Source organism: Oncorhynchus kisutch, linkage group LG21, assembly GCF_002021735.2.
Source record: "Oncorhynchus kisutch isolate 150728-3 linkage group LG21, Okis_V2, whole genome shotgun sequence".
Classification (NCBI taxonomy): domain Eukaryota; kingdom Metazoa; phylum Chordata; class Actinopteri; order Salmoniformes; family Salmonidae; genus Oncorhynchus; species Oncorhynchus kisutch.
The window spans coordinates 35,232,900-35,253,224 of record NC_034194.2 but is presented as its reverse complement, the minus strand read 5'-3'; the positions used below and the strand labels follow the sequence as shown (position 1 = coordinate 35,253,224).

At 44.6% G+C, this 20,325-nt stretch overlaps 1 protein-coding gene across 1 annotated transcript in view; it reads right to left on the bottom strand.

The window, feature by feature from the left end:
- Window positions 1-19,607, bottom strand: part of LOC109866361 (sodium/potassium/calcium exchanger 4-like) — a 44,586-nt gene extending 24,979 nt beyond the window's left edge. Inside the window, exons 1-2 of the mRNA XM_020455005.2 lie at window positions 18,700-19,607; window positions 15,081-15,197 (exon numbers count right to left, since the gene is read on the bottom strand). Of these exons, the coding sequence (XP_020310594.1) occupies window positions 15,081-15,197; window positions 18,700-18,856 (274 nt within the window). The 5' untranslated portion in view covers window positions 18,857-19,607. The remainder of the gene's footprint in view (window positions 1-15,080; window positions 15,198-18,699) is intronic.
- Window positions 19,608-20,325: the final 718 nt, after the last annotated feature.

Sequence of the window (20,325 nt, the reverse complement as noted above, 5' to 3'; positions counted from 1 at the left end):
ACTTCAAAATCACATGCAGTGATACACCTTGGCCCCGGTATAGACACTCAAGTTGTACAACCGATGCATGACACAATGGTTGTGATCCAACGGAGAGTTTTCCAAAGTCGGGATTAATTATTGTTTAGAAAAACTCTCCTTTCTGTTATGAATCACATCTCTTGTGCCTAATGTGTTGCACATCGGTGTACAGGAGCCTAATCCACAAAGTCATACTAAAAGCATGCCAATGTGAATCAATTTCAACTAGAATACCTTTAGTTATGACAAAACAACGTACAAAGTAGTAGGCTAAGATAAAGTCTGAGTGACATATTGCACACATGCAAGGTTAAAATAGTTTGGTGCCCTTAAATAATATGTTAACTAATTAGATTCTGTGCCAACGACAGTAGCAGTGAATGATGTCACCGCAGGTTTACGTCACGAGCTGAGCCATCTGACTCAGCCAAAATAATGTTAAAAATGATTTTATTTCCACCGATGACCTTTTTAAAAATGGCCAAGTAGTATTTTAGTCAGTCTACAATATGTACATTCTATCGATATTGTTTTCCACAACGGCAGTTAGTGTAAACCGGCACTAATGTGTGGCATTAACAAGCTACATTTTGTTCCATGTAAATACATTGTGCGCTCAATGGACCTTGTGAAAAAGGACAACAGCAGAATAACCTCCTTTGTCACATTGTTGTAGAATTTGTTTGGTATTGTTTCTTTGGGAAGTCTGCCTTCCCAGTTAGAGAGAAACGTCTATTAATAAATCACTGGCTTTTCTGTTTGGACACCTGACGAGTGGCGGCTGCTTATGCAAGAAAATGCTGGCAACACTTTTGTTTATCCGTCTCCTCCACACCCACACACCACCGCCCCAGGAGTAATCTAAGTCCAGAGCTCTGTTGGAGGGTTTACCAGCACAAGCCTTTGCCCTGCTAGTGCGAACCACTGGTTGGTCAATGAGATTCTTATCCAATCATCTCCTGCCACATACCAGATCCTATAGGCCACAACTGTCTGGACATTAGGCCTGTGACCATGAGTAGCTCTAGTGCTCTCCTCACCACATCTCTCTCACACACACTAAATACATTTGTTAAGCTTGGACTTAACATACACATCTCCATATGTATTGGTACATAAACATGACTGAATAGGCTGTGTGTGTGTAGTACATGGATATGGTCTGCCATCTCTGCCAAATTTAATGCATACATTTCATGTTCTTATCCGGGTGCACCTAGGACTGTGGGGGTCACAAAATTGCATCAGCTGGTGATTGTCATGTAAATGACGGTCGGTCTCACGGTAATTGACAGTTAATTAACAAACTAATTTAGCATCTTCTGGCTTCCACACAGCCACTGAGTCAGACCTTTGGAACATCTACATTTTAAAAAGTCTAATAAATCCATGTAATAGTCTACACCGTCATAATAAATCCATTATTTTAGACAGGTCTAAAGCAACATGATATGAAGAAAATGTAGTCCATTTCAGAAGAACAGAATAACATGCTCTGAGTTGTCCTTATGTTCGGTCCTGATCTGGCTATGCCAAATGGATGTGGGATACACTAGTTCATTCAGCAGACAAGATTTGCTTAAAATTCCGTGGCATTATTTTATAGTATTAAGAATACAATTGAACAGAGCTGAATTGAATAGAAAGGATATTTTCTCTAAAGGATTTGCGGGAGCGCGCATATGCGGCTATTCTGTGTTGAGGACTTAACATAGAAATAGGTACTCCTAGATGCTTAAATGAGTTAATGGAACTTCAGTTGTTCTACAAACGTTGGGCTATATGTGATTTTTAATACATTGTAAGTCAGCATGACGCGACTCTAATGATGATTTTTTAAATGTTTAAGTATTTCATGTCACAATTTGACAAGCAATGCCTTGAATTTCCCGGCGGTATCCCCTTTGTGTGGCCGTAATGCACCCTAAAAAAAAACATGACTTTTGCGACCAGTGGCCATCGTGCCCTTGACCCGGAGTGCTGCGTTGTGCCCTTCTCCCCGAGTACTGCGCGCTCGGAAGCACCTCACATGGCTCTCCATCACGTGATTGGGTCTCTCACGGGCTACAAGCGAATACCGATACATCGGGGATACAACTGCGTGCATTATTATCCAATTCCGAGGTGCATAATTGAAGGTCCCCCATAGAACAAAAGTTTACCTATTTTTTGTGTGAGAAATAAATATTCCAAACATAGTCTGGGACAGTTGTGGGATACATAGATCCCAAATGAGTTAATAGGCTATTTATTCACATAAGCACAGCAATGAGCACATGGCAGAACGCTATAAGCAAATATTCCATTACCGGGAAAACACCATTATCAAAAGTGACCGTATGCAAATATGCATGTAATGCTTTTACTACAAAAGGTGCATTTTTAATGGCGAAAATTCTTCCCCAAAATTGAAACATGTTGCTTATGTTGGGCTGTACACTCTTTGTAAAGTACATAGATGAATGTGCTTAATTTTAAGAAGTTATTTGGCCACTTTCGTTGTGATACAAACCTTATCAAAACATATAGGCCTACATGAGTTGTGCGACTAAGACTTTAAAAAGTCAGTGAAAATATATAATTCACAAGTGATTGGCTGATATTGTCACACAGACTTTTGATTTAACCCACCTGTTGTGTTCGTTGCATGTTGATTAATTCTGTGTACCTGGTCCAAAATGACAGCCCCGTTTTAGCTGAATACATATATTATCACCTGATGTTGTGTTAAGATCTTTTTATCAATTTAAGTTCTTGTGAACATTACAGGTTTGAACTTATATTTGCTATTTATGGCCCATAGGCCTCAACTTGTTTTTGAGTTTAAAAAAGCATTACTGTATGGATTATTTTGACAATAACAAATAGTCAGATGAAACATAGTGCTATTTATCACAGACTACTGTGTGTCAAAGTTTAACAAGGACTCTCCCCTCACCAGTGTCATGATCAAAGATATGATCAAGAGCCTCACATACAGTATATCGTTTGGTCATTCTGCCGCCACAGAATGGATTGTGAGCAAGACCTCTAAAAAGCTTTATATACCAGAGCCGGGAGAAAAGTTCTATATATTATTGAAACAATGTTGCGATTGTTTGTGAGAATGCCAACAGGTGTGGTTCCCGGGGGAAAGACTATTGGGGAAAGGTTCCCGTTGGGGTTGCCATGGAAGCCAAGAATAGGGAGTGAGGTGTGTGTGTGCTCAAACACACATGCATGTGGGGGTCTGGGAGAGGAAGTGTGTCCATCTGATGGGCATGTGCCTGAACTCAATTTTCTACACTAATTGTAGTCTCACCCATTCATTTCTAATGACCCGTCCTTTTTGACTGGTCATTTTTGACCGGGAACACCACAGGTGTACAAAAGTTAAATAAAACACCCAAAACGTAATGAAAATCATCCAAATGTATTTTGTGTGTTCAGATGCCCTGTGTGGACAAAGTCATGGAACCTTATATGACAATCAGATTAAAGGAACTACATTTTTCAGAGAGAAAACTTCTAAAAAAAAAAATATATATATATATATATATATATATTTTTTTTAAATCGGTCCAATTTGACCAGAACACAGGAGGGTTAATCTTGTCTTTACATATAAATTCAGCATAAAAAGAAAAACGTCCTCAGTCAACTGCGTTTATTTTCAGCAAATTTAACGTGTAAATATTTGTATGAACATAAGATTCAGAAACTGAACATGTTCTACAGACATGTGACTAACAGAAATGCAATCATGTGTCCCTGAACAAAGGGGGGAGGGGGTCAAAATCAAAAGTAACTCAGTATCTGGCCACATATCAGCTGCATTAAGTACTGCAGTGCATCTCCTCCTCATGAGCTGCACCAGACTTGCCAGTTCTTGCTGTGAGATGTTACCCCACTCTTCCACCAAGGCACCTGCAAGTTCCTGGACATTTCTGGTGGGAATGGCCCTAGCCCTCACCCTCCGATCCAACAGGTCCCCGACGTGCTCAATTGGATTGAGATCTGGGCTCGTCGCTGGTCGTGGCAGAACAATGACATTCCTGTCTTGCAGGAAATCACACATAGAACGAGCAGTATGGCTGCTGGCATTGTCATGCTGGAGGGTCAGGATGAGCCTGCAGGAAGGGCACCTGTACGCTCTCGTTGGCTGGCCCTCGCTTCATACTCGTCGCCAAACCCACTGGCTCCATGTCATCTACAAGACCCTGCTAGGCAAAGTCCCCCCTTATCTCAGCTCGCTGGTCACCATAGCATCTCCCACCTGTGGCACACGCTCCAGCAGGTATATCTCTCTAGTCACCCCCAGAACCAATTCTTTGGCCGCCTTCCAGTTCTCTGCTGCCAATGACTGGAACGAACTACAAAAATCTCTGAAACTGGAAACACTTATCTCCCTCCCTAGCTTTAAGCACCAACTGTCAGAGCAGCTCACAGATTACTGCACCTGTACATAGCCCACCTATAATTTAGCCCAAACAACTACCTCTTTCCCAACTGTATTTAATTTTTATTTATTTATTTATTTTGCTCCTTTGCACCCCATTATTTTTTATTTCTATTTTGCACATTCTTCCATTGCAAAACGACCATTCCAATGTTTTACTTGCTATATTGTATTTACTTTGCCACCATGGCCTTTTTTGCCTTTACCTCCCTTCCCACCTCATTTGCTCACATTGTATATAGACTTGTTTATACTGTATTATTGACTGTATGTCTGTTTTACTCCATGTGTAACTCTGTGTCGTTGTATCTGTCGAACTGCTTTGCTTTCTTGGCCAGGTCGCAATTGTAAATGAGAACTTGTTCTCAACTTGCCTACCTGGTTAAATAAAAAGGTAAATAAATAAATAAATAAATAAATAAAATAAACATGAGGGAAGAGGATGTCTTCCCTGTAACGCACAGCGTTGAGATTGCCTGCAATGACAACAAGCTCAGTCCGATGATGCTGTGACACACCGCCTCAAACCATGACGGAACCTCCACCTCCAAAATCAACCCCGCTCCAGAGTACAGGCCTCGGGGTTAAGCTCGTTCCGTCAATGATAAACGCGAATCCGACCATCACCCCTGGTGAGACAAAACTGCAACTTGTCAGTGAAGAGCACTTTTTGCCAGTCCTGTCTGGTCCAGTGACAGTGGGTTTGTGCTCAAAGGCGATGTTGCCGGTGAGGTCTGGTGAGGACCTGCCTTACAACAGGCCTACATGCCCGCAGGCCAGCCTTTCTCAGCCTATTGCAGACAGTCTGAGCACTGATGGAGGGATTGTGTGTTCCTGGTGTAGCTCGGGCAGATGTTGCCATCCTGTACCTGTCTCGCAGGTGTGATGTTCGGATCTACCGATCCTGTGCAGGTTTTGTTACACGTGGTCTGCCACTGCGAGGACAATCAGCTGTCAATCCTGTAGCGCTGTCTTAGGCGTCTCACAGTACAGACATTGTAATTTATTGCCCTGGCCACATCTGCAGTCCTCATGCCTCCTTGCAGCATGCCTAAAGCACGTTCACGGAGATGAGCAGGGACCCTGGGCATCTTTCTTTTAGTGTTTTTCAGTCAGTAGAAAGGCCTCTTTAGTGTCCTAAGTTTTTATAACTGTGACCTTAATTACCTACCCTCTGTAAGCCGTTAGTGTCTTAACGACCGCTCCACAGGTGCATGTTCATTATGGTTCATTGAACAAGCATGAGAAACAGTGTTTAAACCCTTTACAATGAAGATCTGTGAAGTTATTTAGATTTTTATGAATTATCCTTGAAAGACAGGGTCCTGAAAAAGGGATGTTTCTTTTTTTGCTGAGTTTATTAAATAAGATGTGAAATTAGTTTGGATTTAGAATGGACCATTATCATGCACCTGTATCGAAAAAGGGGCAGGCGAAAAAAATACATGTAATCTAGGCACTTAAAGAGCGAATGGAGGCCGCTTTTCCCCGTGGTTTATCTTCATGCCAGCCAGGTAGGCTATACTCCTGTTGTAAAGGCTATACTCCTGTTGTAAAGGCTATACTCCTGTTGTAAAGGCTATACTCCTGTTGTAAAGGCTATACTCCTGTTGTAAAGGCTATACTCCTGTTGTAAAGGCTATACTCCTGTTGTAAAGGCTATACTCCTGTTGTAAAGGCTATACTCCTGTTGTAAAGGCTATACTCCTGTTGTAAAGGCTATACTCCTGTTGTAAAGGGAAGCAATGTGCTAAATATTAGGAAAGTTGAGAAATAAATAGTAAGCCTATAGAAAGCTGATGGGATCCTCATTTTTTTAAATAGAGGCCATCACTCTGTTCTCCTACAATTGCATAGCCTACAGAAATGTTGCGCAACATGAGCTCATGGGCTTTCTTTAAGTGTTTGATTAAATGTTCAAGTACATTTGCATTGATGTCAGAGTGATTAGAGGGACAATAGAGTGTTGAGTGCCAGGCAGTTAGCAAGTTTGGTAGGCTACTAATGACCATCAGCAACATCAGAGCTTGAAGAAGCCTAATTACTGTGACTAAACGTTCACATGGAATTTGACTGACTTCATGACCACCGGTGTGGCATTAATACGGTCACAGCAGAAGCCCTAGGTGCACCTTTCAAAAAGTCCATTCACTTATCAGCCATAATCAAACAGAACACATTAACTAGGCTGTAATTTAATGCATTTAGTCTGTAATCTGACTGATAGATGTATGCTGAGGCCTTACATAACAGGGCTTAGTATAGGGGTTTGTCTATCTGTTGTCCTGGACCCATATCAGGACAGACCGACCACTCATCACACTAGCCAGTTCTGATACCATTCTGCCAAGGACTAAACCAGATCAATAAGGTTCCCCACAAGAAATGCAGTTACTAAAATTCATACCATGGCATGTGCAGAATATTACATTCTGATTGGTCAAGAGGGTGTTGATTATTTTCTGAAATACGTACTGCAAAACATAATATTCAACTGGAAAATGTAAATGATGAAAGTTGCAAGTAACGAATCTTAATTCATTATTTGTAGATAATTACTCATTTGCATGACCAGATTGTCATTCGTTATGCCTGCCAATGATGTCTTAGGTACACAAGAATTATGTGACATCATCAATGGAGGCCCACATCATACCGTCTACTCTGGGGAGCTGGTCAGGGTCAGGCTGAACATCTGAGCATGTTGCCGTGGCACCTAGAAACCATGTCAACACTGCAAATCCCACTGTTGGCATGTGGCGGTTGACGTACCAGTCCAAGCTGTGCCTCCCCGTCACATGGCTGGGTAAACCCACTCCACAACAGCCGCGCGCACACACACACACCCTTGATGTGCACAGAGACACACAGAAATGTCATTGACACACACATAAACCTTCTGCTCCAGTAGATTGACGACACACGAGTCCCTTCAGACATCATATGTCAGTGTAGTACACAGGGGGCAGCAGAGTGACGGGGCAGCAGAGTGACGGGGCAGCAGAGTGACGGGGCAGCAGAGTGACGGGGCAGCAGAGTGACGGGGCAGCAGAGTGACGGGGCAGCAGAGTGACGGGGCAGCAGAGTGACGGGGCAGGCTAGTTGTAGAGGTGGGAGGGGAAGCAGACTTGTTGGACCAGTAGATTGCTGCTTCAATAACCTAAAGGGGGTAACCGCTGTGGAATGTATATATTCAGCTGTGTAATGGGGTGATAGGTAAAACAAGTCCCCCTAAAGCATCACTCCATGGACATGCAACAAACGCTTATAGCAGTGGGTCCTATTCAGAATGTACTTAGTGGCCAAATCAATGCATGGCTGAATTATAAAATTGCTGCATTGCTCTAAACAGCTAATTGATGTAAATACCATACACTCATGAATAATATACAAAAGGTGTTGAGTCAAACCTCTCAATGGTGAGTGAGAAGGGGACTTGAATACAAATACATGAATAAATGGGAGTCTGATGTGGGCGTGTTGGACAAGATAGATATGAACATATAGACATGAACGAGAGAAGCTGCTGCATGCAGCACAGGACAGTCACTCCCCCATTCTACTGGGTCCTGGGCAGCACAGGACAGTCACTCCCCCATTCTACTGGGTCCTGGGCAGCACAGGACAGTCACTCACCCATTCTACTGGGTCCAGGGCAGCACAGGACAGTCACTCACCCATTCTACTGGGTCCTGGGCAGCACAGGACAGTCACTCACCCATTCTACTGGGTCCAGGGCAGCACAGGACAGTCACTCACCCATTCTACTGGGTCCAGGGCAGCACAGGACAGTCACTCACCCATTCTACTGGGTCCTGGGCAGCACAGGACAGTCACTCACCCATTCTACTGGGTCCTGGGCAGCACAGGACAGTCACTCCCCCATTCTACTGGGTCCTGGGCAGCACAGGACAGTCACTCCCCCATTCTACTGGGTCCTGGGCAGCACAGGACAGTCACTCCCCCATTCTACTGGGTCCTGGGCAGCACAGGACAGTCACTCCCCCATTCTACTGGGTCCTGGGCAGCACAGGACAGTCACTCCCCCATTCTACTGGGTCCTGGGCAGCACAGGACAGTCACTCCCCCATTCTACTGGGTCCTGGGCAGCACAGGACAGTCACTCCCCCATTCTACTGGGTCCTGGGCAGCACAGGACAGTCACTCCCCCATTCTACTGGGTCCTGGGCAGCACAGGACAGTCACTCCCCCATTCTACTGGGTCCAGGGCAGCACAGGACAGTCACTCACCCATTCTACTGGGTCCAGGGCAGCACAGGACAGTCACTCACCCATTCTACTGGGTCCAGGGCAGCACAGGACAGTCACTCACCCATTCTACTGGGTCCTGGGCAGCACAGGACAGTCACTCACCCATTCTACTGGGTTCTGTTCATTTAGTGCCTGCAACGTTTTAAAAACATATTGCAATGGAAAACAGAAATGCCCGTTTCTTGTTGGACCCATTTCAGTCCACTTTCATCCGTTTGGTGTTCCCATTCATGAACAGGGCCCTGTATAGCTCTTCCTGTTGGCATGCGGGCAAGAAAGCGGAAGGAAGGTCATGTTCCAATATGCGGAAGCTGCAGCAGCATAATCCCCTACTTGTGTAATTCCCCTTTTAAAATGCTTCCTTCTGGTGTTTCCCCAGTTGATTAACCTGCTTGACTCGCCACCGAAAGAAGGCAAGCAGGGAGAGCAGGGCGGGCTGCAGAGCAGGGCGGGCTGGAGAGCAGGGCGGGCTGGAGAGCAGGGCGGGCTGGAGAGCAGGGCGGGCTGGAGAGCAGGGCGGGCTGGAGAGCAGGGCGGGCTGCAGAGCAGGGCGGGCTGCAGAGCAGGGCGGGCTGCAGAGCAGGGCGGGCTGCAACAACCGGCAGGCAACCGTTTCTAACGGGTCAGCCGCTCGCTACATCAATTTTCCCAACACTACAGCCTTTAATGTACCGCACTTTCTCCAACCCTCTCTCCCTCACAGACACACACACTGCAGTTAAGGCTGCCAGTGTCATGATGTTTCAGCTGTGGGTAGTGTGACTCACCTTCCCATATCACCCCTGCCAAATCATGCAACATGTGTACACACACACACACTAATCTGCAGGAGAGAGGTGGAGGTATCTAAAAACCAATGTAATCAAAATCCCCCCAGGGATTATTACATACTACAAACAAGGCTATACTAAAACCTTTGGTTTATGGTTCAGTTTCACTTAGCTTTTTAGCGTTCTGTTCTAATACACCATAAGCATATTAATTATGCTACTGGAATAAGTCAATGTATTCCTCCTATGATTTAACCTTGCAATCGAGTAAGTGCCTGTAACAAAGTACAATTCAAAAGCAAGTTGTTCACTCGCCAATTTGGTTCACTTCCCCCTGTAGGGGCTAATAAAACACTCAAGTTTTGCAATAAAACAGAACTGCTTTCACTCAGAATTATTATATGCTGTCAAATTAGGCAGAGATACAGTTCCAGCTGAACTAGTTACAACTACAGCAGAACTACAGTTCCCGCAGAACTACAGTTCCCGCAGAACTACAGTTCCCGCAGAACTACAGTTCCCATTCATCATTGGGCCAGTCAAAGGGGAATTGAGATCTCTAAACACACATTAATTATATAAAAGGGGGTAATGATGACTCAAGAAAATAAAAGAATACAGAAGCATTCCAGTTGATATGATACTGTGAATGAAGTCAAACAAACATTCATTTAATGCCTGTGTTTCATAGTCTAGTGTACCAGCAACATAATTCTTAGCTTTTTTAATAACGTCTATTTCTAAGAACGTAATATTGCTAAACGCCCAATAAACCTCATTTACGATAATGGTCTTCATCAAGCGTCCTCCGCCTCTGATCAACATAAGCACCTCTGGTGAATCCAGGAAAGGACTTTCTCTTTCTTTATCATAATCTCCATGCTCAGTAGGAGAAGACCAAAGCAAGTGGAAGACAATAACAGCATAAGAAAAGGCCTTGGATAATAATCATTCTCAACCACTCAGTTTACCCTGGTGCCATCCCCAACCCAACTCTCCCTGCTCTGTCCCAGGGGGCCGAGGGGGAGATGCCAGGATGCTACATGGTCGTCCCGGTCACACTTGGAGAGCACATTTCTGGAAACACAACCAGACTATCAAATGAGACTGTCTAATAACCAGACTGTCTAATAACCAGACTGTCAAATAACCAGACTGTCAAATGAGACTGTCAAATAACCAGACTGTCTAATAACCAGACTGTCTAATGAGCATATTTTCATATTAGAAAGACATACGGTCGGCCAGGAGAATGTACAACAAAAGAGGAGAGGAGGAATGAATGGGGCATTCTGTCTGGAGTGGGCAAGAGGTCTTGGATGAGAATAAAAAGGTAATCCCCCTCGGGATTAGAAGTACTACGATTTCCAGATCATAATCTTGTCAACTGGCACTCGTCTCAAAAGGACCCTACTGCGTTTAAATAAAGTTAACAAAAATTCTATGCACTTGACAATGTAAATCCAATATACTTTGAGAATAAAACAAATTAACTCTACAAAATAAATTTGTAGAGTAAAAGTGTTAACTCATTAGGTTTATGGAGGCTTTGCTTGAACAATTCAACACAAACCAAACTTCCTCTTATAATAACAGGATGCTTCAACCTTCAGCACTTCCAGTGAGGCCCTCAAATGGTTGTGCTCTTTGTGGACAGTAATGAGAAACTGTCAATCTCCATTAGGTCAAACATGGGTCAAACATTTCACAAAGGAGCTATATACACACACACACACACACACACACTGCTCAAAAAAATAAAGGGAACACTTAAACACAATGTAACTCCAAGTCAATCACACTTCTGTGAAATCAAACTGTCCACTTAGGAAGAAACACTGAAGCAACACCATTTGCCATTTGCACCTGTTGTGCAAATGGAATAGACAACAGGTGGAAATTATAGGCATTTAGCAAGACACCCCCAATAAAGGAGTGGTTCTGCAGGTGGTGACCACAGACCACTTCTCAGTTCCTATGCTTCCTGGCTGATGTTTTGGTCACTTTTGAATGCTGGCGGTGCCTTCACTCTAGTGGTAGCATGAGACGGAGTCTACAACCCACACAAGTGGCTCAGGTAGTGCAGCTCATCCAGGATGGCACATCAATGCGAGCTGTGGCAAGAAGGTTTGCTGTGTGTCAGCGTAGTGTGCAGAGAATGGAGGCGCTACCAGGAGACAGGCCAGTACATCAGGAGACATGGAGGCCGTAGGAGTGCAACAACCCAGCAGCAGGACCGCTACCTCCACCTTTGTGCAAGGAGGAGCAGGAGGCGCACTGCCAGAGCCCTGCAAAATGACCTCCAGCAGGCCACAAATGTGCATGTGTCTGCTCAAACGGTCAGAAACAGACTCCATGAGGGTGGTATGACAGCCCGACGTCCACAGGTGGGTGTTGAGCTTACAGCCCAACACCGTGCAGGACGTTTGGCATTTGCCAGAGAACACCAAGATTGGCAAATTCGCCACTGGCGCCCTGTGCTGTTCACAGATTAAAGCAGGTTACCACTGAGCACGTGACAGATGTGAGAGTCTAGAGACGTCGTGGAGAACGTTCTGCTGCCTGCAACATCCTCCAGCATGACCGGTTTGGCGGTGGGTCAGTCATGGTGTGGGGTGGCATTTCTTTGGGGGGCCGCACAGCCCTCCATGTGCTCGCCAGAGGTAGCCTGACTGCCATTAGGTACGGAGATGAGATACTAAGACCCCTTGTGAGACCATATGCTGGTGCGATTGGCCCTGGGTTCCTCCTAATGCAAGACAATAATAGACCTCATGTGGCTGGAGTGTGTCAGCAGTTCCTGCAAGAGGACTGGCCCGCCCGTTCCCCAGACCTGAATCCAATTGAGCACATCATGTCTCGCTCCATCCACCAACAGTTGCACCACAGACTGTCCAGGAGTTGGCGGATGCTTTAGTCCAGTCCTGGGAGGAGATCCCTCAGGAGACCATCCGCCACCTCATCAGGAGCATGCCCAGGCGTTGTAGGGAGGTCATACAGGCATGTGGAGGCCACACACACTACTGAGCCTCATTTTGACTTGTTTTAAGGACATTACATCAAAGTTGGATCAGCCTGTAGTGTGGTTTTCAACTTTAATTATGAGTGTGACTCCAATTCCAGACCTCCATGGGTTGATACATTTGATTTCCATTGATAATTTGTGAGATTTTGTTGTCAGCACATTCAACTATGTAAAGAAAATGTATTTATTAAGAATATTTCATTCATTCAGATCAAGGATGTGTTATTTTAGTGTTCCCTTTAGTGTTTTTTAGCAGTGTATATAGCCAGTCATTACCTTCCAAAGTGTCTGTTACCTTGTGTCACCCTCCGTGTGTTTAAGGGACAACTCACTATAACGGCATATAACATGTTTAGATGTTTTAATGATCGGAATCACAACAATATCACAGTAGAACAGAAGCTTGAGTCTGCCCATACATAAACGACATTTAAATGAGATGTCTAGTTGTCGTGACCAGTGTACTGTTAAATCAATGAGAATTCATGCACACCTGAGCATTCATCACAATTTAAGCCAAATGTGGAACACCCTTTCAGCAATGTCAGTGGTTTCTTCAGTGTACTGCACAAAAATCTCATTCTTAGGAGGACCAAGGCTGCTCTAACATATTCAACACCTGAACTTAGAATTGGTATTTTAGTGTGTATTGCAATGCAAATTATTTAAATGGCCTTGGAGCAAAACTACACAACGCAGAATGCAGGTCAATGGACCAGAAGAAAATCTCTGCATTGACCAATAAACCCTGTAACCCTGATCAGTGTTTTAAATAGAACACTGATCAGTTACCCAGCCTAAACCCCAAAGAGTATCTAAAGTACTGCGAATATAAAATACATTTCATTGATTAGTGTGAAAATAGTTATCGTCTCAAATAAAACTGAAGGACCTTGGCGTTACTCTGGACCCGGTTCTCTCTTTTAACAAAAATATCAAGAATATTTCAAGGACAGATTTTTTCCATCTTCGTAACGTTGCAAAATTAAGAAACTTTCTGTCCAAAAATTATGCAGAAAAGTGAATCCATGCTTTTGTCACTTCTAGATTAGACTACTGCAATGCTCTACTCTCCAGGTACCCGGATAAAACACTAAATAAACTTCAGTTAGTGCTAAACAAGGCTGCTAGAATCTTAACTAGAACCCAAAAATGTGATCATATTACTCCAGTGCAGCCTCCCTACACTGGCTTCCTATTATGGAAAGGGCTGATTTCAAGGTTTTACTGCTAACCTACAAAGCATTACATGGGCTTGCTCCTACCTATCTTTCCGATTTGGTCCTGCTGTACATACCAACACGTACGCTACGGTCACAAGACACAGGCCTCCTTATTCTCCCTAGAACTTCTAAGCAAACAGCTTGAGGCAGGGCATTCTCCTATTGAGCTCAATTTTTATGTAATGTCTGCCTATATCCTTGTGAGAGATGCAGAATCGGTCTCGACCTTTAAGTCTTTATCGAAGACTCATCTCTTCAGTAGGCAGCAGGTCCTATGATTGAGTGTAGTCTGGCCCAGGGGTGTGAAGGTGAACGGAAAGGTAATGGAGCAACTAACTACCCTTGCTGGCCGGTTCCCCTCTCTCCACTGGGATTCTCTGCCTCTAACCCTATTACGGAGGCTGCCGTTCCATGCCGTCCCTAGGAGGGGTGCGTCAGTTGAGTGGGTTGAGTCACTGACGTCGTCTTCCTGTCCAGGTTGGCGCCCCCCCTCGGGTTTGTGCCGTGGGGGAGATCTTTGTGGGCTATACTCGGCCTTGTCTCAGGGTAGTAGGTTGGTGGTTGAAGATATCCCTCTAGTGGTGTGGGGGCTGTTCTTTGGCAAAGTGGGTGGGGTTATATCCTGCCTGTATCGTCGGACAGGGCCACAGTGTCTCCCGACACTTTTTCTCTTTCTCGGAGGACCTGAGCCCTAGGACCATGCCTCAGACTACCTGGCCTGATGACTCCTTGCTGTCCCCAGACCACCTGGTCATGCTGCTGCTCCAGTTTCAACTGTTCTGCCTATGGCTATGGAACCCTGACCTGTTCTCTGGACGTGCTACCTTGACTGCTACCCGGACTTGTTGTTTTGGACTCGCTCTCTACCGCACCTGCTGTCTCTGACTGATCGGCTATGAAAAGCCAACTGACATTTACTCCTGAGGTGCTGTCCTGTTGCACCCTCTACAACCACTGTGACTATTATTATCTGACCCTGCTGGTCATCTATGAACATCTTGGGCATGTTCTGTTATAATCTCTACCCGGCACAGCCAGAAGATGACTGGCAACCCAATAGAGCCTGGTTCTTCTCTAGGTTTCTTCCTAGGTTCTGGTCTTTCTAGGTAGTTTTTCCTAGCTACTGTGCTTCTACATTTGCATTGCTTGCTGTTTGGGGTTTTAGGCTGGGTTTCTGTACAGCATTTTGTGACATTGGACGATGTAAAAAGGTATTTCTAAATAAATGTGATTTTCAAATAATAAATACAAAACTAGGGCCAATGTCACCCAATAGAAGACTAACTCATTAAGAACAATGACGACAGTAGTTCTCCAGTGATGGAGCATACCTGGCTCTGTGCAGTTCTTCGACTCGGTCTCGTTGTCGTTGTTGGGTTCATGTCCCATGAGCCTCCTTCCCCAATGTTCGTGCTTCTCGTGTCCATTCTCCAGGATCATTCCATGGCCTGGAAGAACAAAATATATTATAAAAGGGAGGGTATCCTTGCTCATCAAAAACCATGTTACAAAGAAGCTGAGTAAACATTGAACCGAACATAACCAATGTATCTGTGAAAAAGATGCTCAAAATTCACTGAAGCATTCACAAATCATGTCAACCATCTTAAATGTATATCTTTAAGATGCTTAACTGATAGATTTGAAACAAAATGTATATGCATTTCTACCACACTTGATAATGAATCACATTGTTGGATGGAGTGGATTTAGTTCATTTCCTTCCATTCAGGTTTGAATGTGTCAAAGGGTTTTAAATGGGATGAATACGAAATGAGAACTGTTTCATTCCTGATTGCTGGATGAAAATCACCCGGCCCACTTCCGACGCTTGTGGCTTTTGTTCAGTCATTTCTCAAAGGTTTTCCAGAGCTTTTGAATGACATTTTAAATGAGCAAATAACCCAGATTTGCAGGCATTCAGTGTTTGACCCCAGTTAGATTATAGGCTCACTGATTTCAACCACCAACACAAAATTATTACAGTCCTAACCAAATGACTAAGTAACCTTTCCCTTTGGGTAATGACTTTTGGTCAAGTCTTTGGTTGGTCTGTTCTGTTCTTTCAGACTTAAGCTTTGAGGTAAGACAATTAAGACGCGTTACAACGTCTGAATTCCATCGGAGATAAAAGCCTCAGGATGAATCCATGGAAATTGCAAGGCAAAATAAATTTGCCGTCTTGAGGTAGAATACAAAAACGTTAACCAAGCAGAGGAGCATCTACATTTGACTGCATAATGCTGCGAGAGAGAGGGAAAGAAATAGAGGGCGAAATCATCCTGCAACTTGGTCCAATCAGCTGGCAAGGGAGACAGACCAAGGATGCCTATCAATCTCTGCCATGAGTGGCTCCCCTCCGCCTCCCTGCCCTGATGTCCCAGCCACCTCTCCATTCCATTGCATCAACATCACACACACACCCGTCAGACCAGGGCCCTGGCTCTGTAACCACAGTCAGCCGTACTCTACCTTGTCCATCATGGAGACATACACCTCCTCCAATCAGACTGGAGGTGAGAGATGATGGAGACTCCCTCCTTGACAGAACAGAGAAGCATAACCCTTAAGTAGTCCATCACTCAATTCCCATCTATCTGGTCCATTCAGCTTGGCACTACATTAGTCCCACACATAACCAACCCTGGAGTACTCCCATCCGAGTCAGAGAGGGGACAGAGAGATAGTATGTCATGATGAATGACTGGTTATTATTCTGATGGTGGTTCAAGAATGAGAGCAACATGGAGTGCATTCAGGGGGGGGGGGGGGGGGGGTCAGTACAGGGGGGGGGGGGGGGTGAGGGGTTATATTGCTCTGATCAAACACCTGCCTCACCTCACAAAAGGTGACGAACAAGCATGTACCATGTCCCAACATGGTTGGCGTTCACACAGCATGCCCCCTCATCAAATAACCTCTTAATGGCCGACAACCACGGCACACGTCAGCAACCTTGAATAAATGCTAAATAAAGCCAAGCCATTACTTTGGTCCCCAGAGAGCCTTTTGGAGATGAGCTCATCTGCGTGATATCATTCCAGAATAATCTTTTAGGCCTTTTGTTGTTTGTAATGTAATTAATAAAAACTCCAATATATCCGTGAGCGCTGACATAAGCCTACACCACATTGTGTGCTGATTTATTTGTTTCTGAGTTCAAGGATCAGAGTGATTGACATCAGATGGACATGTTCTGCTACTGGGTAGGAGGTGGAGGGTTAAAAGATTTGAGAACAAATCAGAGATTGTGCCCACCTACATGCCTACAGCAGGCAGAGAGGATGGCCTTCTATGCTGTCTCCCCTGTGTACGTTAATATTACTCTGAATGCAAATATGTCAGGTGAATAGATTCATTTTGAAATTGGAGGATTATGTGGTGTGTGTGTGCGCTCCAAACTTATTGTGTCCATCCTAAACATGGCTGCCTAATCACTTTAGGCTGATTTTGACAGCCATTGATAATGGATCTCGGGTGAAATCTCCATTCGTGTCAGAACAAGATGAAGACAGTCTGAGTGACAGAGCACTTATCAGTCATACATATGATGTACTGTTCAAAAGCCAACTTACAGGGATACTTGTCTGTGAGATAAAACACACATCTAATTTCATTCATGTTTTGTTGTCACATACAGTGCATAGATGCAGTGACATGTGTTGTTTTACAGGGTCAATAGTACTACAGGGCCCCTGGAGCAAATCAGGGTTAAGTGCCTTGCTCAAATGCACATCTACCGATGTTTCACCTTGACAGCTCAGGTATACCTACATCATCCTAATTTGTGAGGAAATCTGATTCTGTGAGCCTGTACATTTTCACACACACCTGAGGTGAGTCCTGCATGGGGGTACATGTCCTTTGGTTGTTGGGCATGTCACACACACACACACACACAAATCATGCATGGTAAGCCATCTGAAACTTAGAAGTTTACACAGAGCACACCTCTGAGCAGCTGCGAATAATGTATTAGCCATCGAGAGAGAGAGACACACACAGAGAACTCCTCATGTTTAACCAATGTCCCAAACGAGTGTAATCTTCTACGGCCTCTGCGTAATCGTATCTCTCCAACTCCTTGCGGAACCAGGGAGCAAGATGCTGGAGAGTGATTAAGGTGATCCAGTGTGCAATGGTGTGTGAAGCCCCGGGCGAGACGCGATGATGCCAGCATTACCACAAGCCTACACTCACTCGCTCCCTTTCTCTCAACCGCTGGGTGACTGATGATGCGCCTGGCACAGTCACATTTTGCCATAAGTTGTCAACGCTCAAACCAAAATGTCGACCAACACATAAGCAACTTTCAAATATTTGTGGGGTTCCATGATTCATCCGAGGTGATGTAGGCTGCTACATGCTTGTCAATGTGTTAGCCACCGTGGCAGCTTCTCTTAGAAACGTGTCGTTGCCTCTGCGCACACTGCGGCATATGGACAGACCGACGCATACTCGAAAACGAGGAAGAAAAATATCAGTGTGGTTCCCGCACAATTAACAGGTACATGTGAATTATTTAATGACAGCGTGCGGAATGCCGAGACAAACATAAGCTAGGCTACAGCCACTGCGTCGACAATGCAACTAGATGCAGTTTCTCTCGACACTGGTATAAAGCAAACGTTACGCATTTTGCACTGAATAATTAAGAGTAATAACCCTGCACTATCGGTGGTTCCATCTTATCTCTCCATCGGTTTGATGCAGATAAATATATATGGAAATGCGGGGGGGGGCGCACCATAAATTATTTGGACTGAATGTTCCGCTTGCATGTCCTTGAAAATGTATTTTTATGACCGTGGCGAAATACAATTCTCGGTAGACTATATAGTTAATGGCTAGCTGGTTATAGGGTGCACCATTACACTGCAGAATTCTCAGCTGTTCCGCTTCGTCCTCCCTGCCCCGCGTTTATCAGCAGTTTCCACGGCTCACACTCACCTGTCTTTGTCAGAAGTGCTGACATGCTCCACGCCATGAAGAGGACACTGCAGAGAAAACACACTTGCACGAAAAGCATCTCTCTCCTCTTGCGAACTTTGAAAATCTTTGCGATTATGGTCTTTTTCGAGACGCTCTTGTTCTCGTCCTGGTCCATGGCTGCAGCTCGGCCAAACCGTGACTTTTCGTCCTTGCCTCAAGACGGAAGGAATTGCCCGTTTTCGCAGCTTCACATAGAATAGGCTCGGGACGCGGTCCTCATTTGAAGTGCCCGGAGCGCAGATGGGAAGTGGTGGAGCGGACGGTTTGCACGTGCCGCCGAGACAAGGCTGTTCAGCTGTTTGATTGCTAGAACAGCGCGTGAAAATTCCGTGCCTGCACAACAGGTAATGAATGACACAGGGCGGGCAATTCCGATGGTCTCCAATCAACTCAGCATTCCCTCGCAAATCCCAGATTCTGCCCTTTAAATTTTAGCAAATAAGCTTCCATTTCATTTGAAACGAATTATATCACTGGTTGCCTTCAAATTAGCACAAAATCGACTACTGAATATCAATTGAAATCATCCTCTTCAATGAAATGATTAAACTGGATGTGGCTGCAGAACTAGGTTACACGCACCAACTGTGTTCTGCCGCCGCATATTAATTGCAACCAATCTGATTTCATCAAGGTTCGCCTAATTGTTAAATTCGTGAAGCAAAGTCATGTCACCTCGGTATGGCACCTCCCCTTAACTTCCTAGTGCAGAAGAATAGACCCGCAGATGATGAAACAATCATTAACTCCGTCGTTCCAGGTGTAGTCTTCTTGTACAGTTTTTGGTTGTTATGATAACACTTTGCCGGATTCTGCCAACTGCAACTTTTCCGAGGGTGACATGCGCAGACACGTGATAGTGTGCAACAATAGATACTTCTCTCGTAGAGAGCTCGGTTACAACTGAACTGAAAACAACTGGACCATCATGCCAGCCGGGTATCGATCACTCTGAACGACAACGCCTCTTATTTGACCACACATTATTCGCAGGTTGCCGCTGAGGCTAAATATATTTGGATCAGTGCGGATGAGGTGAGGCAAGCCATATCATGCTACGGAAGAGATACCCAGACCCTTAGAGTGCTGCAGTATTGGAGAAACGCAATCTAATATCTGTCTGCATCCTTCCTGAGCATACACCCTTTAAACTGACTGACCCTGCGTACTGGGATATTCACCGTTTGATATACCTGTATGAAATTGAGGTGAAAGATCCCATAGCTCCGAGGTACCAATATACCTGGTTGTGCCCTCACCTTGAATTATATTCTCACAATCCCCAAATTTGGTCTAGACTTTGGGGCTTATACATGGCTCTATCCTGCTGAGCAAGAATGCATGCAAATCAGAATGCACAATTGAGTGCCTGGAGGAAAACGTTAACACTGACATTTCAATAGGCTTAATAATAGTGTCAAGTAGCCTATTTCATACAGTGTTGTGTATATAGTTCTATGCCAGTGAAGTATGACGAATATAAAGTATGGTTAGCTGCTTTAGCTATGTGCCATTGTGATGATTGAGGTAAGGACAAGTCATTATCGTGTATCTATCGATGGACGTGTTATCACCTTATGCTCA